The sequence below is a fragment of the Ptychodera flava genome, chromosome 5 (genome assembly GCF_041260155.1).
Source record: "Ptychodera flava strain L36383 chromosome 5, AS_Pfla_20210202, whole genome shotgun sequence".
NCBI lineage: Eukaryota > Metazoa > Hemichordata > Enteropneusta > Ptychoderidae > Ptychodera > Ptychodera flava.
In genome coordinates this window covers 23,159,335-23,181,471 of record NC_091932.1, presented here as the reverse complement: position 1 = coordinate 23,181,471, position 22,137 = coordinate 23,159,335, and the positions used below count along the sequence as shown (strand labels likewise).

The 22,137-nt window shown below is 36.8% G+C and overlaps 2 protein-coding genes across 2 annotated transcripts; both read right to left on the bottom strand.

Moving 5' to 3' along the window:
- Positions 1–2,654: 2,654 nt before the first annotated feature.
- LOC139132538 (uncharacterized) lies at positions 2,655–6,625 on the bottom strand. Its single transcript, XM_070698845.1, has 5 exons — positions 6,440–6,625; positions 4,297–4,494; positions 4,085–4,186; positions 3,705–3,786; positions 2,655–3,229 (listed from the first exon to the last, which is right to left on the bottom strand). The coding sequence occupies exons 1-5, from the start codon at positions 6,537–6,539 to the stop codon at positions 3,136–3,138; spliced, it is 576 nt and encodes a 191-aa protein (XP_070554946.1). The 5' UTR covers positions 6,540–6,625; the 3' UTR covers positions 2,655–3,135.
- Positions 6,626–13,294: 6,669 nt separating this feature from the next.
- On the bottom strand, positions 13,295–20,760 carry LOC139132539 (uncharacterized). The gene is made up of 5 exons (XM_070698847.1): positions 20,527–20,760; positions 17,198–17,284; positions 16,459–16,563; positions 15,409–15,490; positions 13,295–15,188 (listed from the first exon to the last, which is right to left on the bottom strand). The coding sequence occupies exons 1-5, from the start codon at positions 20,663–20,665 to the stop codon at positions 14,909–14,911; spliced, it is 693 nt and encodes a 230-aa protein (XP_070554948.1). The 5' UTR covers positions 20,666–20,760; the 3' UTR covers positions 13,295–14,908.
- Positions 20,761–22,137: the final 1,377 nt, after the last annotated feature.

Below are 22,137 nucleotides of genomic sequence, written 5' to 3'. Positions count from 1 at the left end.
ATGTGATTTTCAACTTTAACGAGCAACATGGCCGCTTGAATCCGCCCCGCAATTGAATCGGTCATAAATTATAAACAGTAAACCCATTGGTATTTGTTAGGTTACTGGCTTTTACGTTCGTATTCGTATTTCTGGACTCGACTGCCTAAACTTCAATTAAGGCTTACACGACAACAACATGGGTACGGCGTCCGGGCCCAATGTTGAGCTAAAGTCGCCATGGCATCAATGTTGTCTCAGGCAGAAGACGAAAGTAACCAAGACGATACAAGCATAGAATGCAATGCCTTTTATATCATAAGATAAGGGCTGCGTCCCTCCCTTCCTCCCTTCCTTCCCTCTCCTTTTCTTTGATCTACGTCTAAATTGCTGGTTTTACATTTGCAGTTTTTACATTTGCATATTTCTTAAGTCTTAATGTATATGATAATGGAATTTTTCTCTCGGATGAACTTTGTGAAACGGATCAACCATTAACACTGCTGTAGACTTTTTATCATCGTTTTAGAAATGCCTCACTCTACTGTTGGCACTTCGTCATACTTACACTGTCACTTTCTGTTGCCTGCTTCACTGCCATCAATCATGGCCGAGTATTGTAATGAGCGGACAGAGAAAAGTTTCCTAAATGTAACATCTGTCCTAGTTCAAGTACAGACGTGCTGATTTGCAACTAATACCCAGGAAGACCTCTCTTCAAGAGTGAACTTTTAAAGGACGAGAATTCAACTGTTTAACTGTTAGCGAGTATACCAACAAAAATGCTCGGTCTCGGACCTTGAATTTCCGACGTTCGATCTCTCAGACTTCCGTTTTCTACATTTGGGGCCTAAAGTGACGAGAATACCCCAATGCGACGACAGAGACACATAAGTTGATAATAAACACCTATTACCTGGTCATTAGGGGTATAGCGCCCGTCTATTACCCCGAATGGCCGTTCGTTACCAGAAACACATCGCTATTCCCCGAGGCCGTAGGCCGAGGGGTATTGTGACGTGTTTCTGGTAACGCACGGCCACGAGGGGTAATAAACGAGCGCTATAGCCTGAATAAAGACCAGGTTATAGGTGTTTTGTAACACACCACACGCTCATGTTTTATTATGTTATAGTTTTTAATGTGCTAAATTTTGCACTTCAGCAATCCATCATAAGTTTACTTGGCGATAATCCATAGCGGTTCAAGTTACAGAAGTACATCGTGTCACTTTCTTCCAAAAATATTTCTAACCATACCTAGCAACATCCTTGGTTACACTTGAATCTTTTCGTCGATGAGCTGTTCAAGGTTTTACGCTGTTGGAATGAAAATCTATCTGTTTCAGAGAAAGGCTCGCCGCTCATCCCGGGCGCACATCACGTTCTAGTCACCCGCCATTATTGCAAAGCTGCAGACGACACTACTGTCACGTGACAGGACACTTCCAAATTTGGTCAAAATATTTCTCTAGGGAAATAGTGTTTCAAAAAATGCCCTCTGACGTCACTTTTTGGGACTAGACGTATCCATTTTCTCGTCACGTGACGTATTCTGGCCAATCGCGACACGGTATGAGCATGTGGTGTGTTATAAAATAAAATAGCAATAACGTACCCGCCGCAGTCGGGTAAACATTGTGTTTTGGTAGAACTCACGACATATAAAACAAGCCAATAGGCGAGTGCCAAATGTCGCGAATTCTACCAAAACATCGTGTATAGCCGCCTGTAGCGGGGTTATGACTTAAATATTTATCAAAGAATTATCTACATCTGTCTAGGTTACCTGTCATGTCAGTGGTGTAGCTTGCAAAGTTGGATTACTGAAACGCACTGAGTAACTGTACCCTGTACAACAATACATCACAAATGGTAGATCTACGAGATGTTTTCGTGAAGCACATTTTAGGCTTTTAGCCAGCTGTACAACATATATCGAAAAATACATTCAGTTAATTAATTTGGGCATTTTGTTAATATCCAACGAAAGTTAGGGTATGTCACTGTACCGTTGTCCAACGACATACGTATACCTACTTTTTATACATCCTCACAAGTAATACATTGAGCATTAGATGGTGTTATGACCATGTTTTGAGTAGAAACCGAAAACAAACCATCGCCACTAAGGTATATTTGACACTCGGAACTGTTTTGTGTTTCTATACTCTTCCGTTGGGGAATATAAAGCATGACTGTTGAGGTTACCAAGATATCAGACAAAGCAGAGACTAGCGAAGAATTTTGTCAATTTCAACGATATAACTTTATTCCAAAGAGGAAGGACTACAGGCGTAATGCGTAAGATTCAATTCCTGGGCGCTCAGATATTTGTTGCTTTGTGGTGAAATATCGTCAAAGTATGAGTCTATAAAATGTATAAAAAGGGCGTGGCAACTCAACATTAATGTTAATTACAAAAGGACGAATATAATCTACAATGTAGACATGTTGATATCATTAGTACTCCAGAAGTTGCAGATTGAAACATTCTTCAAGCGAAAAAAGACAACGAACAAAAGTAAGACCTAACTCACGATTATTAATAACTTATAAACATCCTGTGTTTTCTATTTAATGACTCTTCGTAAAATAGACGTAAGTGTGGAGTAGACATTGAACGCTATTACGATGTTTTTTGAATGAATACCGGAATTGTAATCATGATGTATACTAGCCAGCGAAGAATATGATCTAGCTACACTGTAGATCGTAATTTTATCAAATTCATAGATAGTTGATGGTACATCAAAGTTTACCAGATGAATTCATCATGTGAAAGATGTATCTGATACACAAAAACGAGTTAGTTTATTTGTATTGTTCTTAACTATCACGTGACGATTTTCAATAAACAGATTACTACTAGACTTGACGGGGACAATTTGAGACATAAGATATCAATACAGTGTACATAACGCAGCAAAGCTAATTATTAATTGATGTTCGCTCATCGATTTTAATTTCCATCGCATTTTCTTACGTCATTGACGTTGCAAATGCATGTAAATGTGAGGTGCGCCGTTGTTTTCTCTGATCTTCTCATAGGTCGCTCGTCCGAAGTCATAGTCTCGAATACCATTATGGCCCGAAGGGTCCAAGTTAGTATTGACTGTCATTTCCATGGGAACTACAGATACGACGCATTCGGCATTCACCTGATCGGCAGATTCGTAAGTGTTATTCGGAAACCAAGACGATCGTACGCTTTCGTACAGATTTCGGTTTTACGTTCCTGGACTCTTTTTCTGTAAAAATGGAAGAAAAACTGGTTTCACCAATGTTTAAACTCCGGCTAGATGATCTCCAAAACTTTGGGATTCAGTATTTCCCAATATTTCTCTTTATGCGTACATGTTAATTGCACAATATTCTGTTTTGCATTATCATCGCTGCTTGCAAATCTTTCTTCATCGTAAAGCCCTCGATCTACAGAACATGTGATTAATATTGTTACTTGTATCGATCAGAATTTCTTGATTCTGTCGTCCATTGTGTGGTTTTGATTGTAGTTAGGCACTACTATTCGAACGTAGTAGACAAAATATGATTTTAAATCAGATCAAATAATCTCAAACATTAAAAGTCATTCGTCGGTCTTTAATCACTGACAAGTGGTACGTAAACACATGTAAGCAGCATATAATCGAAAGAAATACACATGGGCACGCAAAAGCAAATACCAACGGTACATAAATCGCTTTGTGAAATCTTGTGACGTACCTTTGGCAGAGTAAAACCACGACTATAATGAGTACAATAATAATCATCAGAAGACACAATCCGGCTGCCCCAATGACGATCCCTACAGGTAAAAAACAAAATTAATGAAACGTAAATTACACACTCACAATTAGATGGTGCACTTATTTAGGACGGCAGCCTGTAGTCCCCAGATCACTGCATTTTTCCTGTAATTCCCTCGTTCTCTTATAAGTAGAAATGAATAATATATGAATCTCAGATAATTTTTATGGAGACTTCCTCTGGGTATATGGCATTATTATTTACCACAGACGTAATTTAATTTCACTATATCGCCTAGTATTTGTTAAGATATTTGTAAGACAGACATTGACGAAAAGTGCACCAATAGGCCCTACCTATTTCCTTATCAAGACATAATGTGCTTTCGTTCACTTCTGTATCTTTGCTCTCCGTTGTTGTTTCACTTCCAATCTTTCCCGTAATGTCGGTTGTTGCATCTGTTGATTTATAATTCAAAAAATGTTACTCTATTTCCGGAGACAATAAATGTAATGTTTAATTATATTCAAGGAACGGAAAACTATATATAAACTTTTCATTTTTTTGCCTGAAATTCCACAATCTTCTCCTGTGTACCCCGAAACACATGAGCAAAAGGGCAATCTTTCATTATACAGGTCTTGGTCGTCGTTATTAGAGCTGTCCAGGCAGGTACCGCCATTCAGACACACTTTTCCAATGCAGTTATCAATTCCATCGCCGGAACCAACCAATTCTTCAAGATCGCCTTTGAAGGCACTGGCACCTAAGAACATGGAAAATTGCATTTGAAAATCGTCAGAAAAATTGCGATTCCTCCTTATCTTATCATGGCCATTGCATACAGGAACATCCTGAACTGACGAGTTTTAAGTACATGTATATCTAGGATCTTTCAGTTTATTATGAAGATCGGTGAAATTTACTTTGTGTGTTTGAAACATTCATACTACTCCTTGTCCTTGTGCCTCTTGTTTCATTTCGGCTACTTATTGCTATCAGGGATACTTTACCAGGCAAATCTCTAAGCAATCATGCAAGGTAGCCAGTACTGATTTACACTGTGACAATAGAAGTGTACTGATAACTAGTAAATCGCTACTTCTTCGAGAATCTGTACGCTGTTGGCAAACCTTTACAAAAGGGGAATCCGAAACTTGTTAACCTGTACTATGGTTATAATTTACTTATATGAGTTTAATATCTAGTGTTCGACAGAAAACTATGTGACACATGGCAACAACTGCCAATAAATGCACGAAACTGTCACAAGTTACCCTAGTGGTTGACCAGGTCGACGAAATGAAGTAAATCAAAACCAAACAATAACTAAGGAAATCTGTAGTATTTTGATATACTTGAACCACACGGAGACAAATGTATGCATTTGAACTATATGAGAACTACATTACCTTGCACAAAATTAACTAAAACAACAAAGTAATTAAAAACCTATACACTTTTACATACTTTTTTGCGTTATAGCATTTTGTTCTAAACTAACAATGCATACGTAGGAGGAAATATTTACATTTCCTTCGTCTAAATCTGTAAGGTCACCACTAGAGTCATGGTGGTCAGGGGTAAATGAGCGCTAGTTACAGCTTATATGATTTATGCTCATAAGGCAAATGGCTGCAGGAAAACGAACCAAACTAGTTCTGACATTCCCGGATGTCTCCATCAATAATTGTAATGCTTTAAAGGAAATTTAAGTCTTCACACTACTCTCCAAAAGCAATGGCTTCACAGAGCGGCATTCAAGAAGGGTCATACAACGTACATGTGACGACCACGATATCAACTGTCAGTCCTGCGATGGGGATACGACGATTACGTTCATGATAGCTTCTCTTTTCATGTATTTATGTTGTATTGGACGCGCCCAGACTACTGATAAGTGTAATGCATACACTATACACATACACAATCAAACATTGCTGAGCAGAAAGGAAGTCGAACCATAATGCAATATCTCTTTGACTATTTATTTATAGTTCCCCTGTGGCGCCTGTTGTTTACCACGAACACAGTTTAGAAACGACGCATCAACAGCACACTGAAACAGCACCCGACAGAGAAAGTAGTGGCAGGTTGACAGCAGTGATGTGGACATTTGCGCTTTCAACTGAAAGTAGAAACTCGAATTCTTCATTCGAATAAATATTCAGACTACGACTGCATGCTATTTAGTTGCACCTGCAAATGTGCATGGTGGCCACTACCCAGATCATGTACCAATATTGCTTAATGGTTTATTTATGAATAACAGAGTCGCAATTGTCCAAGTTTTCCCCCGTTTTGCTTGTAAATACATTTTCAGAGTTCGCAGTTTAATGTGTTACGCAACTTCTTTAACAATACAGCCTCATCGAGAAATTTAGCCATGGGACAATGTGCACAAAACTCGCAAAATCTATAGCATGAATTCGTTAAATTTGTTATCTTGGAGGTTAATGGAATTCAGCGGCCACTTTTAGGATCTCAGTCAGGTAAAATCCTTTACTCAAAAGCCATCTTAATTCTAAGACCGAGTTTTAGAAGTCTAGACGTAACTTGAGTCGTTTACAATATATTCAGACTCTGTGAAACTTTCCTACATCATGATTATTGGAGTACCAGAAAATGCATTTTACAAATTGATAGAAAATGGACAATGCACCAATTATTACAGGTAAGGGAACGTTGACAAGAGAGCGGTCTATACATACCAGTAATCGAATGATTCATACACCATAACGTCAGTATAAAGATCAGTATCGCGGCAATGTTCAAATTAGTCTTTACGAACACCTTCGTTGGGTCGGACATTGCGGCGCTAGCCTGAGTTCACAACGTTTTCCTGCTGCAAAAGTCTACATATCAAGAGTTATCGCTTAAACAACTAATTCCCCCAAAAAACTGACAGCCATGGAAATGTATTGAGTATCCACTGAACGATTCGACTTTTGCCGATGATGTTGTCGTCACGAGTTTCTTTCGAAACAGGAATAAGTTACTAAATTTATACTCTGGTCATTATATATTGTTTTTGTTTCGCCCTTATATTAACATTTTATTGACTGACAGGGAAGCAGTACAGTATACGTACTGCTTATATATTCGTGGTCAGTAAGAGGTATTATTAATACACTTCGCGATATGAGACATTTTAATTCACAGGAACCAGAACGAACAGTATGCATCCAGGAGCGGGGATTGATCTTAAGTGTGGTTCTTGTAGACCATCTCAAACTGTTTATTATCGCCATAAATTAGGTAACCGTTTCAAACGGAACTCTTATATTTGCCACATAAAACGTAATTCTCTGTTCGGGCAGGACTGTCACTGTGATTAGGCGATTTTAAAGGCTCCATAAAACAACGAATGTCAGTCTGAGACATAAATTTTATGTGCTAAGCATGTTAGCGTGAAATATTTGCGGTTGCTACTCATGTTAGTACCGAAATGATACAGCCGTGATATGGTGAAAGCCTTTCGTGTAGCTATTTGATTATATTTTAAGGAGGTAACAAGAGAGAGAGAGAGAGAGAGAGAGAGAGAGAGAGAGAGAGAGAGAGAGAGAGAGAGAGAGAGAGACAGAGAGAGAGACAGAGACAGAGACAGAGAGAGAGAGACAGAGAGAGACAGAGAGAGAGACAGAGAGAGACAGAGACAGAGACAGAGACAGAGAGACAGAGAGAGAGAGATAGAGACAGACAGACAGACAGACAGACGACAGACAGACAGACAGACAGCAGGCAGGCAGGCAGGCAGATAGACAGAGACAGACAGACAGACAGACAGACAGACAGACAGACAGACAGACAGACAGTCAGTCAGTCAGACAGACAGACAGACAGAGAGAGAGACAGACAGACAGACAGACAGACAGACAGACAGACAGACAGTCAGTCAGATAGACAGACAGGCAGGCAGGCAGATAGACAGAGATACAGACAGACAGACAGAGGGAGAGAGAGAAGAAGGGAGGGGAAGGGGGAGATATGGTTACTTGTTTGGTGAATTTGTGCTCTCTGTGGCGACAGTGTACTTTTAAAAGGTATATAAATGCCGTCACCTTTCAAAAATCTGAGCCCAAGCTACAGTACAGTAAAAGAACAAATCTGTCTCTAATCGAGGTTTAATATGTTGTCCGTCAGCATTGTCTTGACCAACAAGGTAATTTTACTATTGAACGACTGAAAGTTGCAGTTGTGGAGGGGTTAGGTTGATGACACGCATTGTATCTTGGCAGGGCAAGGCAAGACTGAGCTAACTCTAAGAAATATGTATTTATCAAATGCAATGACTAGTTGCTGACAATGACCACAACAATAAATACCGAACTCATGTTCTTATGGGTGAAATTGGCCACACAATGGGTGACTATTTAATGATAAACTGTAACTGTTAATTACATCACATAGGCAACAAACGTGACGATTCATAAATTGTGAATTACGCATTGAATGCCTCAGAATTGGAGATCAATAGACAGTGATGCTGAATGTATGCCAGACAATTACCCTACTTACAAAACAACTTTCATCAACTGGTACAGCCTACTTGATGTATTTCACTGAGTGAAAAACATCGAATAGGCTCCAGAATTGGTGGCCCAAAAACAGTGTTGCACAAAACTTATTCCCAAGCAATAATTATCCTGATTATAACTGTGAAATACTTGAAATGAGCAACAAAATGGGTGTCTGATTAACAAATAATTTTAACTACATAGGCAACTCATTTAATCTTGCCCAATCTGGTGGGGGCCACGATACATACAAAAATGCAGTTATGGTCAAGTGATGTAGTAGCAGAGGAAGTTAGTGTGTTTGATACTCGGATGAAGGAGAACGACTGGAATGCTTGACTTCCAACGTAGATGGCGCTGTATCGATAGCATTTTTATTCTGATAAAATTACTTATTTCATAACATGCTTGAATACAAAAAAAATGATGGCCAGCTTTGGCCACTTTAAATGTTCTACGGTGTCGTAATATGTGACCAAACACATTGCAGCAAACTTTGATGAGACAATCTGAGATACAGCATGAATGAACAGCGTATTTGAAGCCACAATAGCTGGGAATTTTATGCATTATTTTAATGATTTTATTTTCTAGCCAAGTTGAATCTTATGACCGTGCTAACTGAAGGAGGTTTATAGAAGTGTTACTGCTCGCTGATTTGGACCATACCTACACGTAAAAACGGGTTAAATAATAAAGGGGTGCCGCGCTAATAAAATTGCGCCCCCAAGGAAAAGTACACAAAATGCTGTATTTCCAGCACATACAATCGTGCTAGTACAAGAAACAAGTATGGTACCATTTACTTGATGGCACAACAGACGATGACCAACATTTTTCTGTTGTAATATTTATTTTCTCGGTCACATGATTAGTTTTCGAAAATGGCTGGAAATCTAAAATGATGTTAAAACGTTTGAATTTACATGTCACTTTTGACACTTGTGATACACTTTTTCAGTCTATAATGTGTCTTATACAAAGAAATTTCTTAGAAAACTCAAGATATTTTGAGACTGGTTTACACATTCGCAACTATTGTGACTTTAATGACACAAAAGTATAAATGATTCGTGTTCGCTAATTCATTTTATCCTGACGTCACTGTTACTGGATACACATGTAAATCGGAGGTTCATCGTCGTTTTCCATGACCTTCTCATAAGTCGCGCGTCCAAAGTCATAGTATAAGTCTCGAATACCATTATGACCCACGGGGTCAACAGGGCTGGCTGCCATGTCCATGTAAATTGCATGCTGAGGTACGGCACGTTCGGTATTCATCTGATCGACAGTATCATAAGTGTTATCCAGAAACTTCGATGATTGTACTCCTTCGTTGTTATTTTTCAGGTCACCTTTTTTAACATGTTTTCTGAGAGACGGAAGAAGAATATTGTGTTTCGATCATGTTTAGACCGTGACAAGAGTATGTTTATATCTGTTTCAACATTTTAATCTATTTATTTCCAACTTCTATACGATGTGCTTGAGTAGTTGGAATTTAATTCATTTCGAATGCACAATTATACTATGATGTGATACATAATCATTGCAATACAAATTTCCGTTCATCACACAGCCTTCGCAAATGTGATTTCAAAATATAATCTCGTTCATTTAAGGTGACGGATTTCAGCACAGATTCGAGCAAGAATTAATACAGGTGATAATTATAAGATCACCTTTAAAAATACGAAAAGAGTAGATATACATACTAACTACCATACAATAAAAAGAAACACACATAAGCAACGACAGAAAAGCAAAATCAGAGGATTATAAAATTCGCTTCTGAAGGTCACGTGACGTACCTTTGACATAGCAAAATCGCCACAGCAGTGAGTACAATATTACCAATCAGGAGACACCATCCAGCGACTCCGATAACGATTCCTAAAATATGCATGTAATATAAATGAAAAGTAGATTACATCCAACGTACATTTATATGTTGCGATAAGTTAATACGGAATGTTTTGTGCCAAGACGATGGTATTGTCATTATTGTGTTCTCACGTGAGTATGGAAAAGCACATTATGTATTCCATTTTATCAAAACAATGTCGGGTTCCCCGATGATGTTCTCGTTGAACTTTGCAGGCAATAGTCTTTAATCAAATCACTAAATTATAGTTTATCACAAAAGTGCTTTTGCACCTTGTCCATAAAAACCATGAAATTCACATTTTTTCATCAATGTATTTTTTCCAATTCCAAGTATTCTGTGAGTTATTTCAAGATTTGCTAAACAAATCATACGAGACATCAATATACCTATAGCCTTATCAACACAGAGTTCGTTCTCGCTCACTTCCATATCTATACTTTCTGTTGTACTCTCACTTCCAATCTTCCCAGTTGTATCGGTTATCGTATCTGTTGATTTATAAATTCGGAAATGGCACTCAGTTTTCCGAAGATGATATATGTGACGTTTTGATTAATATGCATGGAACGAACGAGCAATACTCTACCGGATCTATGCATCTGCATACATTTACGGGAGCATTTAAGCACAAATAAATATGTACATGTAGGTAGGTAGGTAGGTAGGTAGGTATGCATATATTGATAATTGCAGGGAGTTGAGTTTTATGCACAAACGTTATGTCCTACATGGGTTATGTGCCAATCGTCACTACAATCATCAGATGATGTAATGCTATATACTGTGAGTACTTGACACGTGACTTCATGATTTGCGTTCTAATGTAAGACAATGGGGGGGGGAGTATCACGATATCGCCTAATTTAACACGTAAATTAGTAAACTCCTCATGTGCTAACCTGAAATCCCACAATCTTCTCCTGTATACCCCGATGCACATGAGCAGAAGGTCGTTTGCTCAAAATAAAGGTCCTCATCGTCGTTATCATAGCTCTCTATGCAAGTTCCGCCATTCAGACACACTTTACCGAGGCAACTATGAACGTCATCACCGGACCCACTAAATTCATCCTCATTTTGTTTCAACGCAATGACGCCTATCAAGAGAAAAAATTCAAATGGCATATCATCAACAGAATAGCGCATTCACGATACCACACGAAGTTAGTTGCCATAGCATATTGACATCATTCCACCCAACGCTTAATGTGTTTATTAAAATGACCTTTTTGATGATATATCAATGACACTAAATCAGTTTCTTTTCCTTCACGGTAATATTAGCATTGCAAACACTATATTTGTATCTGTTGTTTTGGTTCACTGTTAGATAAATTAATCCTCGTTATTTGCTTTAATTGATTCGGTTCAAAATAACGTCGGAAACTGCCCACACACAGGCTGGCGTATTTGCATGTTGGATGCTGAGCATTTCGACATCAGGATAGTCGGAAAAGCACAAGATGCTTTGTTATACATGCGAATAAAATCTTTTTAAATATTTTAAAAGTTAAATCCAATGAAGCTATAACCGAAGAGCGATGACATACATACCAATGATAGAACGATCTGTACACCATAAGCATAGTATAAAGATCAATTTACTGGCCATGTTCCGTTCAAGTTTGCAAATCCTTTGTCTTGGATCAGAAGAAAGGTACCAGAACTTGGAAACGTCAGCCTGTCATGTCTTGCTATGGTGTCGACACTTGTCTATGTGAAAACTGGAACAAGTCTTCCAAAATTTCATTGGTCATTCAATATTGTTTTAGTTTCACAATATCGTACATGTTATCTCTGACAGTGAAGAAGCAATGTCGATGTTATCCACTTGGCTGTAAGTGAAAGTTTGGCCATTACAAGGATCATTAAGATATCACTTCAGCATTTTCTACATTATATTTTATCGATTCGTTAGGTGTGCCCTTGCGTCTCTCTGATTGGACTAAAGCGACTAGCGTCGTTACTAAATGTCAGGTGGCAAATGCTGTCTCTTTTGCTATTAATCGACACCTTATCGTGGAAAGTAACATTACACGAAATGGAGGAGAGAGAGCCTATCCTAATGAGAATACTTGAATAAAGGCCGTGCCAAACACATCGTCAATAACGAAATGGCAAACGTGTCCGGAAATCATGAAATTACAGGAGTCCTCTCATTAGATTTCAACTTCAGTTACAGACAAGTCTCTCTCTCTCTCTCTCTCTCTCTCTCTCTCTCTCTCTCCTCTCTCCTCTCTCTCTCTCTCTCTCTCTCTCTCTCTCTCTCTCTCTCTCTCTCTCTCTCGTCTTTTCAATTAATTGTTGTGAGGATATAGATAGCTTTGGGATTCTTTATAAGAATTTAGCCAGTGAAACATCGCTTGAAATCAGTGAAGAAATTGACATGTTAAAGAACTAAGTTTCGTTATCAATTAAAAAAACTGTGTAGAAGTTACTGTATTCAAAACAAGATTATATTTCAATATATAGACCGTAAATCATGTATATTTGTAATGCTCCCCTGCCTATTCAAAAACGGTGAGAATTGGGGTTTGATGAATCGCGACTGAAATCTATTTTTAGATCCCCCTAAATACCTACAAAACATTTTCAAGTCTTCCGTTCCATACGATCAATTTTTTTCCAGTCTCCCCTCAATTATCACAGAGCCACATATATTTATTAGAAATGCACGCAGAGAAAAATATGAGTTGCGTAGTTCTGCTCACAGATGTTCGACACTTCCTCTTATCAGTAGTTATAGAGCCATACCCCAAAGGCAAGTTCTTTAATTGGTTCATTTTGTAATGCATCAGTGGACTGTTTGGATCTCTCAGTCTAAACTTAATTGAGTTTATCCAACTCTGGCCTGGTAAACGGTACCAGCGTAGAGCACACATAGTGACAATCATGAGAGAATATGCAAATTGTGAATTCATGGTTACATTTTGCCAAATCGTTAAAAACTGAGCAAAGTGACCCACCGAAAAAATATTTGTTAACTGTCAAGTAACTGTCAGGTCTCCTGGCCTTCCCTGTGTTGCTGACTGGCCTGATCTTGTGTACAAATATGTTTCACTGTCATGAGCGTCATATGACCCAAACTCTTCTTAAACTGCATCAGAGTCAGAGCTACAGTATCACTGTCACTGCAGGCACGCAGTGACAGTGACACTTCCCGTAGGCAGAAGCAGGGCAATAGCTGTAATACCTTTGATAATTTTGACAATATTTATGTTCACTTTATATAGCCGAGTTCTTGTTTTACTCCCTACAATACGTTGAGTTGTACAGAATTCAGCTTGCCAACACAGCATGTATTCGTGTATCATGCATTTGTATAAGTGACAAATGACTTCATGTTGTCTGGACTTTAATTAAATTATCACCAATATTTATATACATGTATATAGGGTTTGTTGACAAACTGAATATTATGTCTTTCGCAATGCTGTAGAGTGACAGCGATACACTGCATAGAAATATTGAAAAGTTATCAACCGCTGCAGCTTCTACCCTGTTACATGGAAACTTGTTCTTTTTACCAAAATTTAATGGCATTCATACATTTTGGACTTTTTTAGATAAAAGTAACAAAATGCGACAAAATGGTCATAGATTTTTGCTAAATAATTATTAACATGAGAAACAATCAATGATTTAGAAATGTTGGGAACCAAAATATTTTCAGGTCCCAATAGGCCTAGCAAAACTTTCAAGTTCCCCCTTCTACCCCCAGTATTTTCGAATCCTCCAAATTTCCCTAGCCCCTCTCACCATGGTTTTTTGAATACAGCCCTACCTCTCCAGGACAATTTTGAATATAAACTACAGTAATGATTCATATTTCGAATAAATTGAAATCTTTCTTAAAAATGGTAATCTGGCCTTTTCTCCAAAACATATGTGCCAACAGGTATAGATGGGCGGGGGGGGGGGTTGCAAAAACGAAGTCAGTGCTATGAATAATAACATCGAGACATAGTCTGTTGGTTTTTATAGTGACCACAGAAAAGCGCATGTGAAAATACAATTCGCCGTTTACAAAGAGCAATAGTAAGACTCGCATACATTACAAAGCAATCAAGAATATAATTACACTTTAAATAAGACGGAGAAGTTGTGCAGACAACATTGTCACTTACTTAATAAATTGCTTTTAGGTTACCGTACTCGCTTCGAGAATGAGGATTTTAAAAAAACTAACCATTGACTTCTAATTCATTAATGTCAGCTTTACTAACTATTTAAATTTCGAACCAGCGTTTTCAACGGCAATTTTGAACTTTAAGCGTTGTTGTAAAGGAAAATTTGTGCCAATTTGTAGCAATGAATAATGTCACAATGTCCAAGTTTGCTAAAAACTACCACGGTTCTCTGTCAGCGCATAAGACTGCGTTTACAGGCAAGTCGATTACAAACTCTTTGCATGTGTCAAAGTCAAAGATCAAAGCTAAGCAAGCACCACTCCGGTATTCAAATAGAATGCCAACCTTATCTTCTTAGGAAACCAGAAAAAGAATTCGAATCTCGGAACTTACAATTCAGTGGTAGAATAAGAGTAATACAAGGTAGTTGCAAAAGCACAACTAGAGGGAATAAGTCATTTGCCTGTTTCTAAGGTTACGTATGAATAAAATCATTTATTTTCGAGCCTGGGGAGGACGATTGATGGAGAAACACCCCTTTATTAGCGACGCATTTTGAAAATATGTCATTATATAGTCAGTAGCTTTTGTTATTCAAATAATGTTGCGTTGAATACTTTAAATTTTGAAACGTAAGCACATTCAGACATTTTGATACACCATTTCATCGTCATTGTCGTCTTCCACGTCCTCATAAATGTCGGTGTTTATATGTTCTTCCTCCCGTTCATCCCTTCTCTCGTCTGCAGCTGCGTTGGGGCTCTGAAGTTCTTCGTATGTAGAAGAATCGTTATCCTTACCAGTCACGGTATTCTCCTTGGCGACTTCGTACGCGTTTTGTGGCATTTTATTCATTTCCATGCCTTTCCCTTTGTAAGTCGACTTTTTGTTACCATTACCGCCACTTGGTGGCGACATTTTTCTACAGGTGCAACGGAAGAAAAAGAACATGCATTTTATATTATAATGTAAGCAAACAACATGCAAATTATTGTGTCTATAGATTTCATATTATTAAAGTGATACAAATTAGATCTAGAAAAATACATCGAGCAGATGGTATTTCATAGTTCAGTTACTTTGTAATATAGCGATATATATATAGCGATATACAGATAGCGATTTTACTTTATTGTACTTACATGTGATACAGACGGTGGAGCATAACAAGTAATATTATATTTATGACGAGGAGGCACGCTGAAATGGCTGCAAGACTTTCAACTGGAAGTACATGTGAGATAAACAAAACAATGAGTGAGTTGATCGTATAGCCATTGAAATGTAAGTAAGACGTTTTCACAGATAAATAATTGATAAATATTTTAATATATAATCAATGACTGATATTACAGTGTCATCCTTATTAATATAATCATCATTATCACCACAACAAACAACAGCACAAACAACAACATATATACAATAACGAAAAATCAAAGCACAATACAGTCGAAGTCTTAAATTCCTATTGTTGCGTTGATTTGTGTTAATTTTGACTAATTAAATGATTTAAGGCGTTTTCAATTGTAATAATCCATTTTTTCAGATAAAGATGACACAGAAATTGCTTCTTTGAAAGAAGTTATATGTATTTCACGTTGTTTCTGTCTGCTGTAAATTACAATTGAAACAGAAATGATTAAAACTACTATTCTATCACTAATGGCATCATGTTATATATAGTAATATAATGAAAATAGATTTGGGTATACTGTAATAACTCTAATAATTAAAACGGATATTTTTGACCAAATAAGTTTAAAATTATTTCAATTATCATTTTCCAGACAAAAGCTGGATAAAGCAACACTTTTAATGACTGCACGTGCTTAATGTCGTGGGCATAATGATATCTAATGAATGGTGCATAAATGTATGATTCGCATTCGCATTCGAATTCGCATGTGTTCTGTTTGACTGTCTTATATGGTTGCATTGATTAATTGATTGATTGATTGAATTGTTTATTTACTCACTCACTCATTCAGTCAGTCAGTCTGTCAGCCACTCAGTCTGTCATATGTCATATGACTTCATTCATTCATTCATTCATTTATTCATTCATTCATTCATTTATTCATTCATTCATTCATTCATTCATTCATTCATTCATTCATTCATTCATTCATTCATTCATTCATTCATTCATTCATTTCATGAAAGTTTTTCAAAGAATGGCTGATTCATACTTGCGCCATTTGATTTTGCCTCAGGGCATTTTCCTTGTGTTGCAGGTTCAGTCATACTCTCATCTTCTATGGATGTTGCAGATAAAGTTGTCGTGAAGTCCATCCCTAAGAAATTGGAATAATATAAGTAAATAATAATGTTTTCTTAGCAATGGTTTTACGTTTGTGAACTAGGTCTGTCGTGAAATTGCGTCTTTCAAACACTGCCGAAATAATCTTACTTAAAATCATGCAAGCCTGCTCATTATTTTTCAGTTTCACAATTATGGCCAGACTCAACCAGACCACGAAAATTTGCAACACGGAACAACAGCTTTTCAGAATTTGGATAAGGATTCCCCCTAAATGAAAGAAGGGTAGGTTGTGAAGAGATCATCTGCGCACATTGCAAGAAATTTCACGATGTCTTAAGTGGCTGCAATATTTGCTGGTAACCATATTGTGACACTCTCGGGGAATAAACGATCTCTGCGATGATGAGGATTGTGCAGAAGACACTTAAAATACACTGTTGTATTTATATTTACTTGCTTACGAAACAAAATTTTCAGGCAAGGTCAATTTAATGATGAACTTGGCCAATACCAGAAGCGTCTCTGTCTCTCTGTCTCTGTCTCTGTCTCTCTCTCTCTCTCTGTCTCTCTGTCTCTCTCTCTCTCTCTCTCTCTCTCTCTCTCTCTCTCTCTCTCTCTCTCTCTCTCTCTCTCTCTCTCTCTCTCTCTCTCTCTCTCTCTCTTACCAGATCCAAATGAAAATTCTGATCCAAATGCATCTTCGTCGTCTCCTCTCCTTACAACATAATGTTGGTATCCCTTTAACCGTAATCCTGAATAAATTGAAAACCAATGACTATTATGAATAGTCACTTATATCAGCTTTATATTATGAAAATTACAATGAAAAGTTAAACGGTCATTTTAGATATCTGTAATACGAAAAGAGCAACTTCGGGCCGGAAATAAGTTTGTTTACTTAAATTGACCATTACGATATACCTCACTACACCTCACTCAAACCAGAATGCACTGTGCACTACCGCAACCTTAGATGATCTGATGACTTTGTATAACAGAGAATACATGCAATTTAACTTCAACCAGATATAAACTGAAAATGCTCACATGCTTCAGTATATTACATTTGTCTGTAAATTTAAACTTTTTCCGCATGTTTGCAACATCATTGAAAGTATTATGATCAACATTATGAACAATATTCACCACAGATTAATTACAAGGTCATTACGTATAGAAACATGAAATTTTAGCTGAAATAAAAATAATAAATTTCTTTGACTACTCTCAATGTATCGGCACTCTAATATAGCAAATGTTATTGCCTTTGGTCAAGTCCTTCAAGCTATATCCCAAAGAGGGAAAGGTCATCAGATAATTGTACAAAGTACAAATAAGCTGACATGCAAATGCAGAATATCTTTCATAAAACATAATTGTCTAATCAATATATATAGCAAGTTTTAACAACTTTTTAAGGTCCTTCTAGTCTTATATCGCTAATTTGAAAGTTATTTAAAGTTTTGTCAACTTTGGTCATGTCCATCCAGATAAGTCTAATTCTGTAAAAAAAAATAATTTCATGATTTTTATATCAGTATATCTCAAATAGAAATAACAAGTTTGTCAACCTTGATCATGCCAATCAAGATATATATCCCTTATTTGGAAATTTTGTTCAATATGCAAATTAGTGATCAGCTGGAGGGAAAATGCTAAATGACATTCAATATTTTTTTAACCTAGTATCATCAATGTACATAGCATGATTCGATAACTTTAATCAAGTTAATCGAGGTATAAGTAGGAAAATTAATAAATTAAGCAAATTAGGATTTGACTGAAGTAAAAATACGTAATGACTTACAATATTTTTAACCTAGTATGTTCAATGTACATAACATGTTTCACCGAATTTGATCAAGTAAATCCAAGTATACATCAGTAATTAGGAAAGTTCATTAAATATGCAAATTAGAATTGGCTGAAGTAAAAATGCTCAATTATTTTCACTAATGTTCTATCATAGTATCTTCAATGTACATTACATGTTTTGTGAACTTTGTTCGAGGCAATCAAGATATATTAACCTAATTAGGAAAGTTCATTAAATATGCAATTTAGGAATTGGCTGAAAAAATTCTTAGTGATTTTCTATAATGATCTACATAGCATATGCAATGTACATAAATTAATATATGTAACCCTAATTAGGAAATTTCATGAAATATGCAAATTAGGAATTAGCTGAAGTAAAAGTGCTTAATTATTTTCAGTAATGTTAAATCATAGAATCTTCAATGTACGTGCAATGTTTTGTCAATTTTGATTGAAGCAATTGAGATATATATATTTCTAAATAGGTAATTTCATCAAATATTCAAAATAGATCAGACCTTTATATTTTTCATAGCGGATAAAACTTTGTGTGATGAACATTTGTAACAAATCTCATCAAATTCTGTGTAGCAGTTCTCATTAAAGACAGTTAATCACAATTGAAGTGTACCTAAGGAGTTCAAGCGTACCGAACTCTCATAGTCGATTAATGGCGAACGGTATGATTTGAAAAAATTCTGAAGCCAAGAATTATTAATAATCACTAGCATACAAACAGTTGTTTTAAAAATAATTTTGTATTTATGCGCCTGTAAACCTAAGATATGGCACTAGAGAAACGCCATTATCCACCGCAGAGTTCTCATCAGCGCGTATTTCCAACAATTCCTTGCTCTGACGACTATAAAGGAATAAAACAGGGCGCGTATTGGGCATTTCCAGATATTTAAAATTCAAAATGGCAACCAACCCTGTGTCACTCAATAGCGAAACTCAAATTTTCAATTTTCATTCAATTAAGACAGTGAAAACTTTACTTTCTGAATATTAGCTTTAAAATGAGCCCCTACAAGATGTAGACCAGATGAAATATTGGAAATATATGGAAGTCTGAATATCTGTCCCCGAGGCGCATTCTACTTCAATATAACAAGAAGAGCAGCAGAATTGCAAACTACGGCTTCAACATTTTCGAGCGAGTATGCAATAAATTGATAACGAAAAGCATGACACTAAAGGTATGTGTCATACTATTATTTCATGGAAAGCCTGGAACTGAGTTTGCAAAACTTGTTGGAGCAGCAAATAATGTAAATTGTGACCACCAATCCTGAAAAGAAACCAAACTTTCCCCTCTTGCAAAATTTATTTCTCAAGTACAACAAAGGATCACGTGTCTGACGATTTAATCAACAAAAAAGTAAGGGCCTGCAATTATTTGCTGTCAAAGGCGTTAAACGGAAAGGAAATGTATTTTTATCAGAGATAGGCAAATATATGTCACTTACTTCTCTCGGCGCAGGAAATGGAAACATTTTTCAATGCAACATTTTTATGTGTGTACTTTCTGAAATGATTGTTAACAGGAGACCAACAAATTATGGTGCCGTATTAGTAAATATATTACCTTTAAAAACAGTGAAAACGCATTGCCAGGGCAAATTAGAGATGTATTATTCATATTTTTTTTCAGTGTGTAATTTTTTTTATAATTGACTCAGGCTATTGCAATAATTAGTATGCTGTAAAAATGGGCACAAAATAGCGATGGAAAGATTTATCGCAGCTTGTAGGATCAATTTAGTGAAATCTACCGTACTTGAGAGATTGAAATATTTGACTTTCATTAAAAAGTGACAGGTGTCAATCATATATTTATACACAATGTAAGCGTTTAATGTCGTTAAGGCTTGTCCAAACAAATTGCTTTTGACCTATCTGTGTTGATTCACTGCGTAAGAAATGAAACAAATGATAGTGGCGTTGACGGTCGATGCACGCTGAATTCAAGGCGCAAAGGCTGCTAAATGTTAGAGTAATATCATCAAAGTGAGTAAAACTTGAACAACGATAAACATGGAAATTGCCATGATATGGGCACAGTTCATCCACCAGAGACTATGACGTAGGCAGTGACAAACTGGAAATCGACGAATAAACATCAAATATTCACGTAATAATTGAAAACGTCAAAGATTTCAAACAATAATCTTACCAATTAAATTTTCCTTTCCAGCAGGTTCGATAAGGTCACGTCGATAGACCCGACAGATGATTCCTTTACCAACACTCAAGAACAGAGTAGCGAAAACGATAAAATACTTATTCATCGTTCCCTGTAGGTAGACAGACATACTACTAGCCCAAACTTCAAATGCCGTTTCAGTGATCCCGGAAATCTGCAAGTATTTGTAAAGCCCTCGCTTGCAAACAAAGACGACTGTCAAACTGTTTCCTTTGATAACTGTAAATAGCTTAACATGGTTGAGATTTTGGAAATAGTCATCATTCAGAAATAACTTTTACTGTAATTTGAACTGATGGGCAAATTGAACTAATACAGTTCACAAAGAGTAACTCTACATCAATTTTCTTGCCTTCCAGTTAAAGATGATCTCTCTAAATCCCTCCCCGAGAACTTTTTTTCGCAAATGTCAGTACATGATATGTACAATTGAAAGTACTTCATTAAGAGAACTAAACGTTTTATTGTTGATGATAAGTATAATTGCCAAATACTGAAGCGACTGTGTTCTTGCGAAAGGTATGTTAACGTGTTCCATGTATCTATATATTTATACAATAGCATGTACTAGCTCAGAGACATGCGTACGGTTTCTAATCTTATCACAGAAATTCAGCGTGTAGCTGTTCCGGTCTAAGAATCGACATTCCGAAACCTTCATGAAATTACGCCTTTGGAAACGCAGCGTATCTCGAAATATAAGGCTCGTGTTAAATGCGGAAGTGAACGCACGACAAGCCTGTTTCATTTTATTTTTAGCGGTAATTATAAAGCTGCGCATGCTCATTCTCATAGGAACAGCCATGATTCTGAGAAGATAATTTTCACCAACTTTCACTAAAAATGTCACTTGAAAAACTTCCCGTTTAAACATGAATTGATCAGCTCTACTTGTCATACTACAAATCTAAACATATAACGCATGGGGCCAACACGTGTAGTGGAATACGAATTCAACAATTTTGTCCTCACTTTTTTGTTGTTGTCTTTTTTCCTGCAAAGAAAAGGCAATCAAAGCTTTCGTTCATCTAAAGGCACGTCATGTAAACAAACAAACAACATGGCTGAGTGGGTACCGCCCTATTGCTGCCGTCCTAGAATGTGGAAGGCATCAACTATGGAAAGCAATGATTGACTTATTTGAAGTGTTTACAATGTTGTCCTAGGAATTTTCAGACTAAAGTGTTGTTATAGGCATTCAGCATGTTGACCTAGGCATTCAATTTGTTGTCCTCGGCATTTACTATGTTATCCTAGGCATTCACACTGTTGTCCTAGGCATGTGAAATGCTGTCCTATGTTTTCCTAGGCATATGAAATGCTGTAAAATGTTTTCCTAGGCATCCAATATGTTGTCCTAGGCATTTAAAAGGTTATCCTATGTATTTATAATGCTGTTTCAGACCCTTGAATGTTGTCCTAGGCACTAAACTTGTTGTCCTTGACATTAAGCATGTTTTCTTATACATTTACAATGTTGTGCTGGGCAAACTACAATGCTGTTGAAAGCTCTCAACATATTGTCCCCGGCAAATTGGCCTTGGCAATTGTACTGATGTCCTGGGCTTTCACTATATTGTC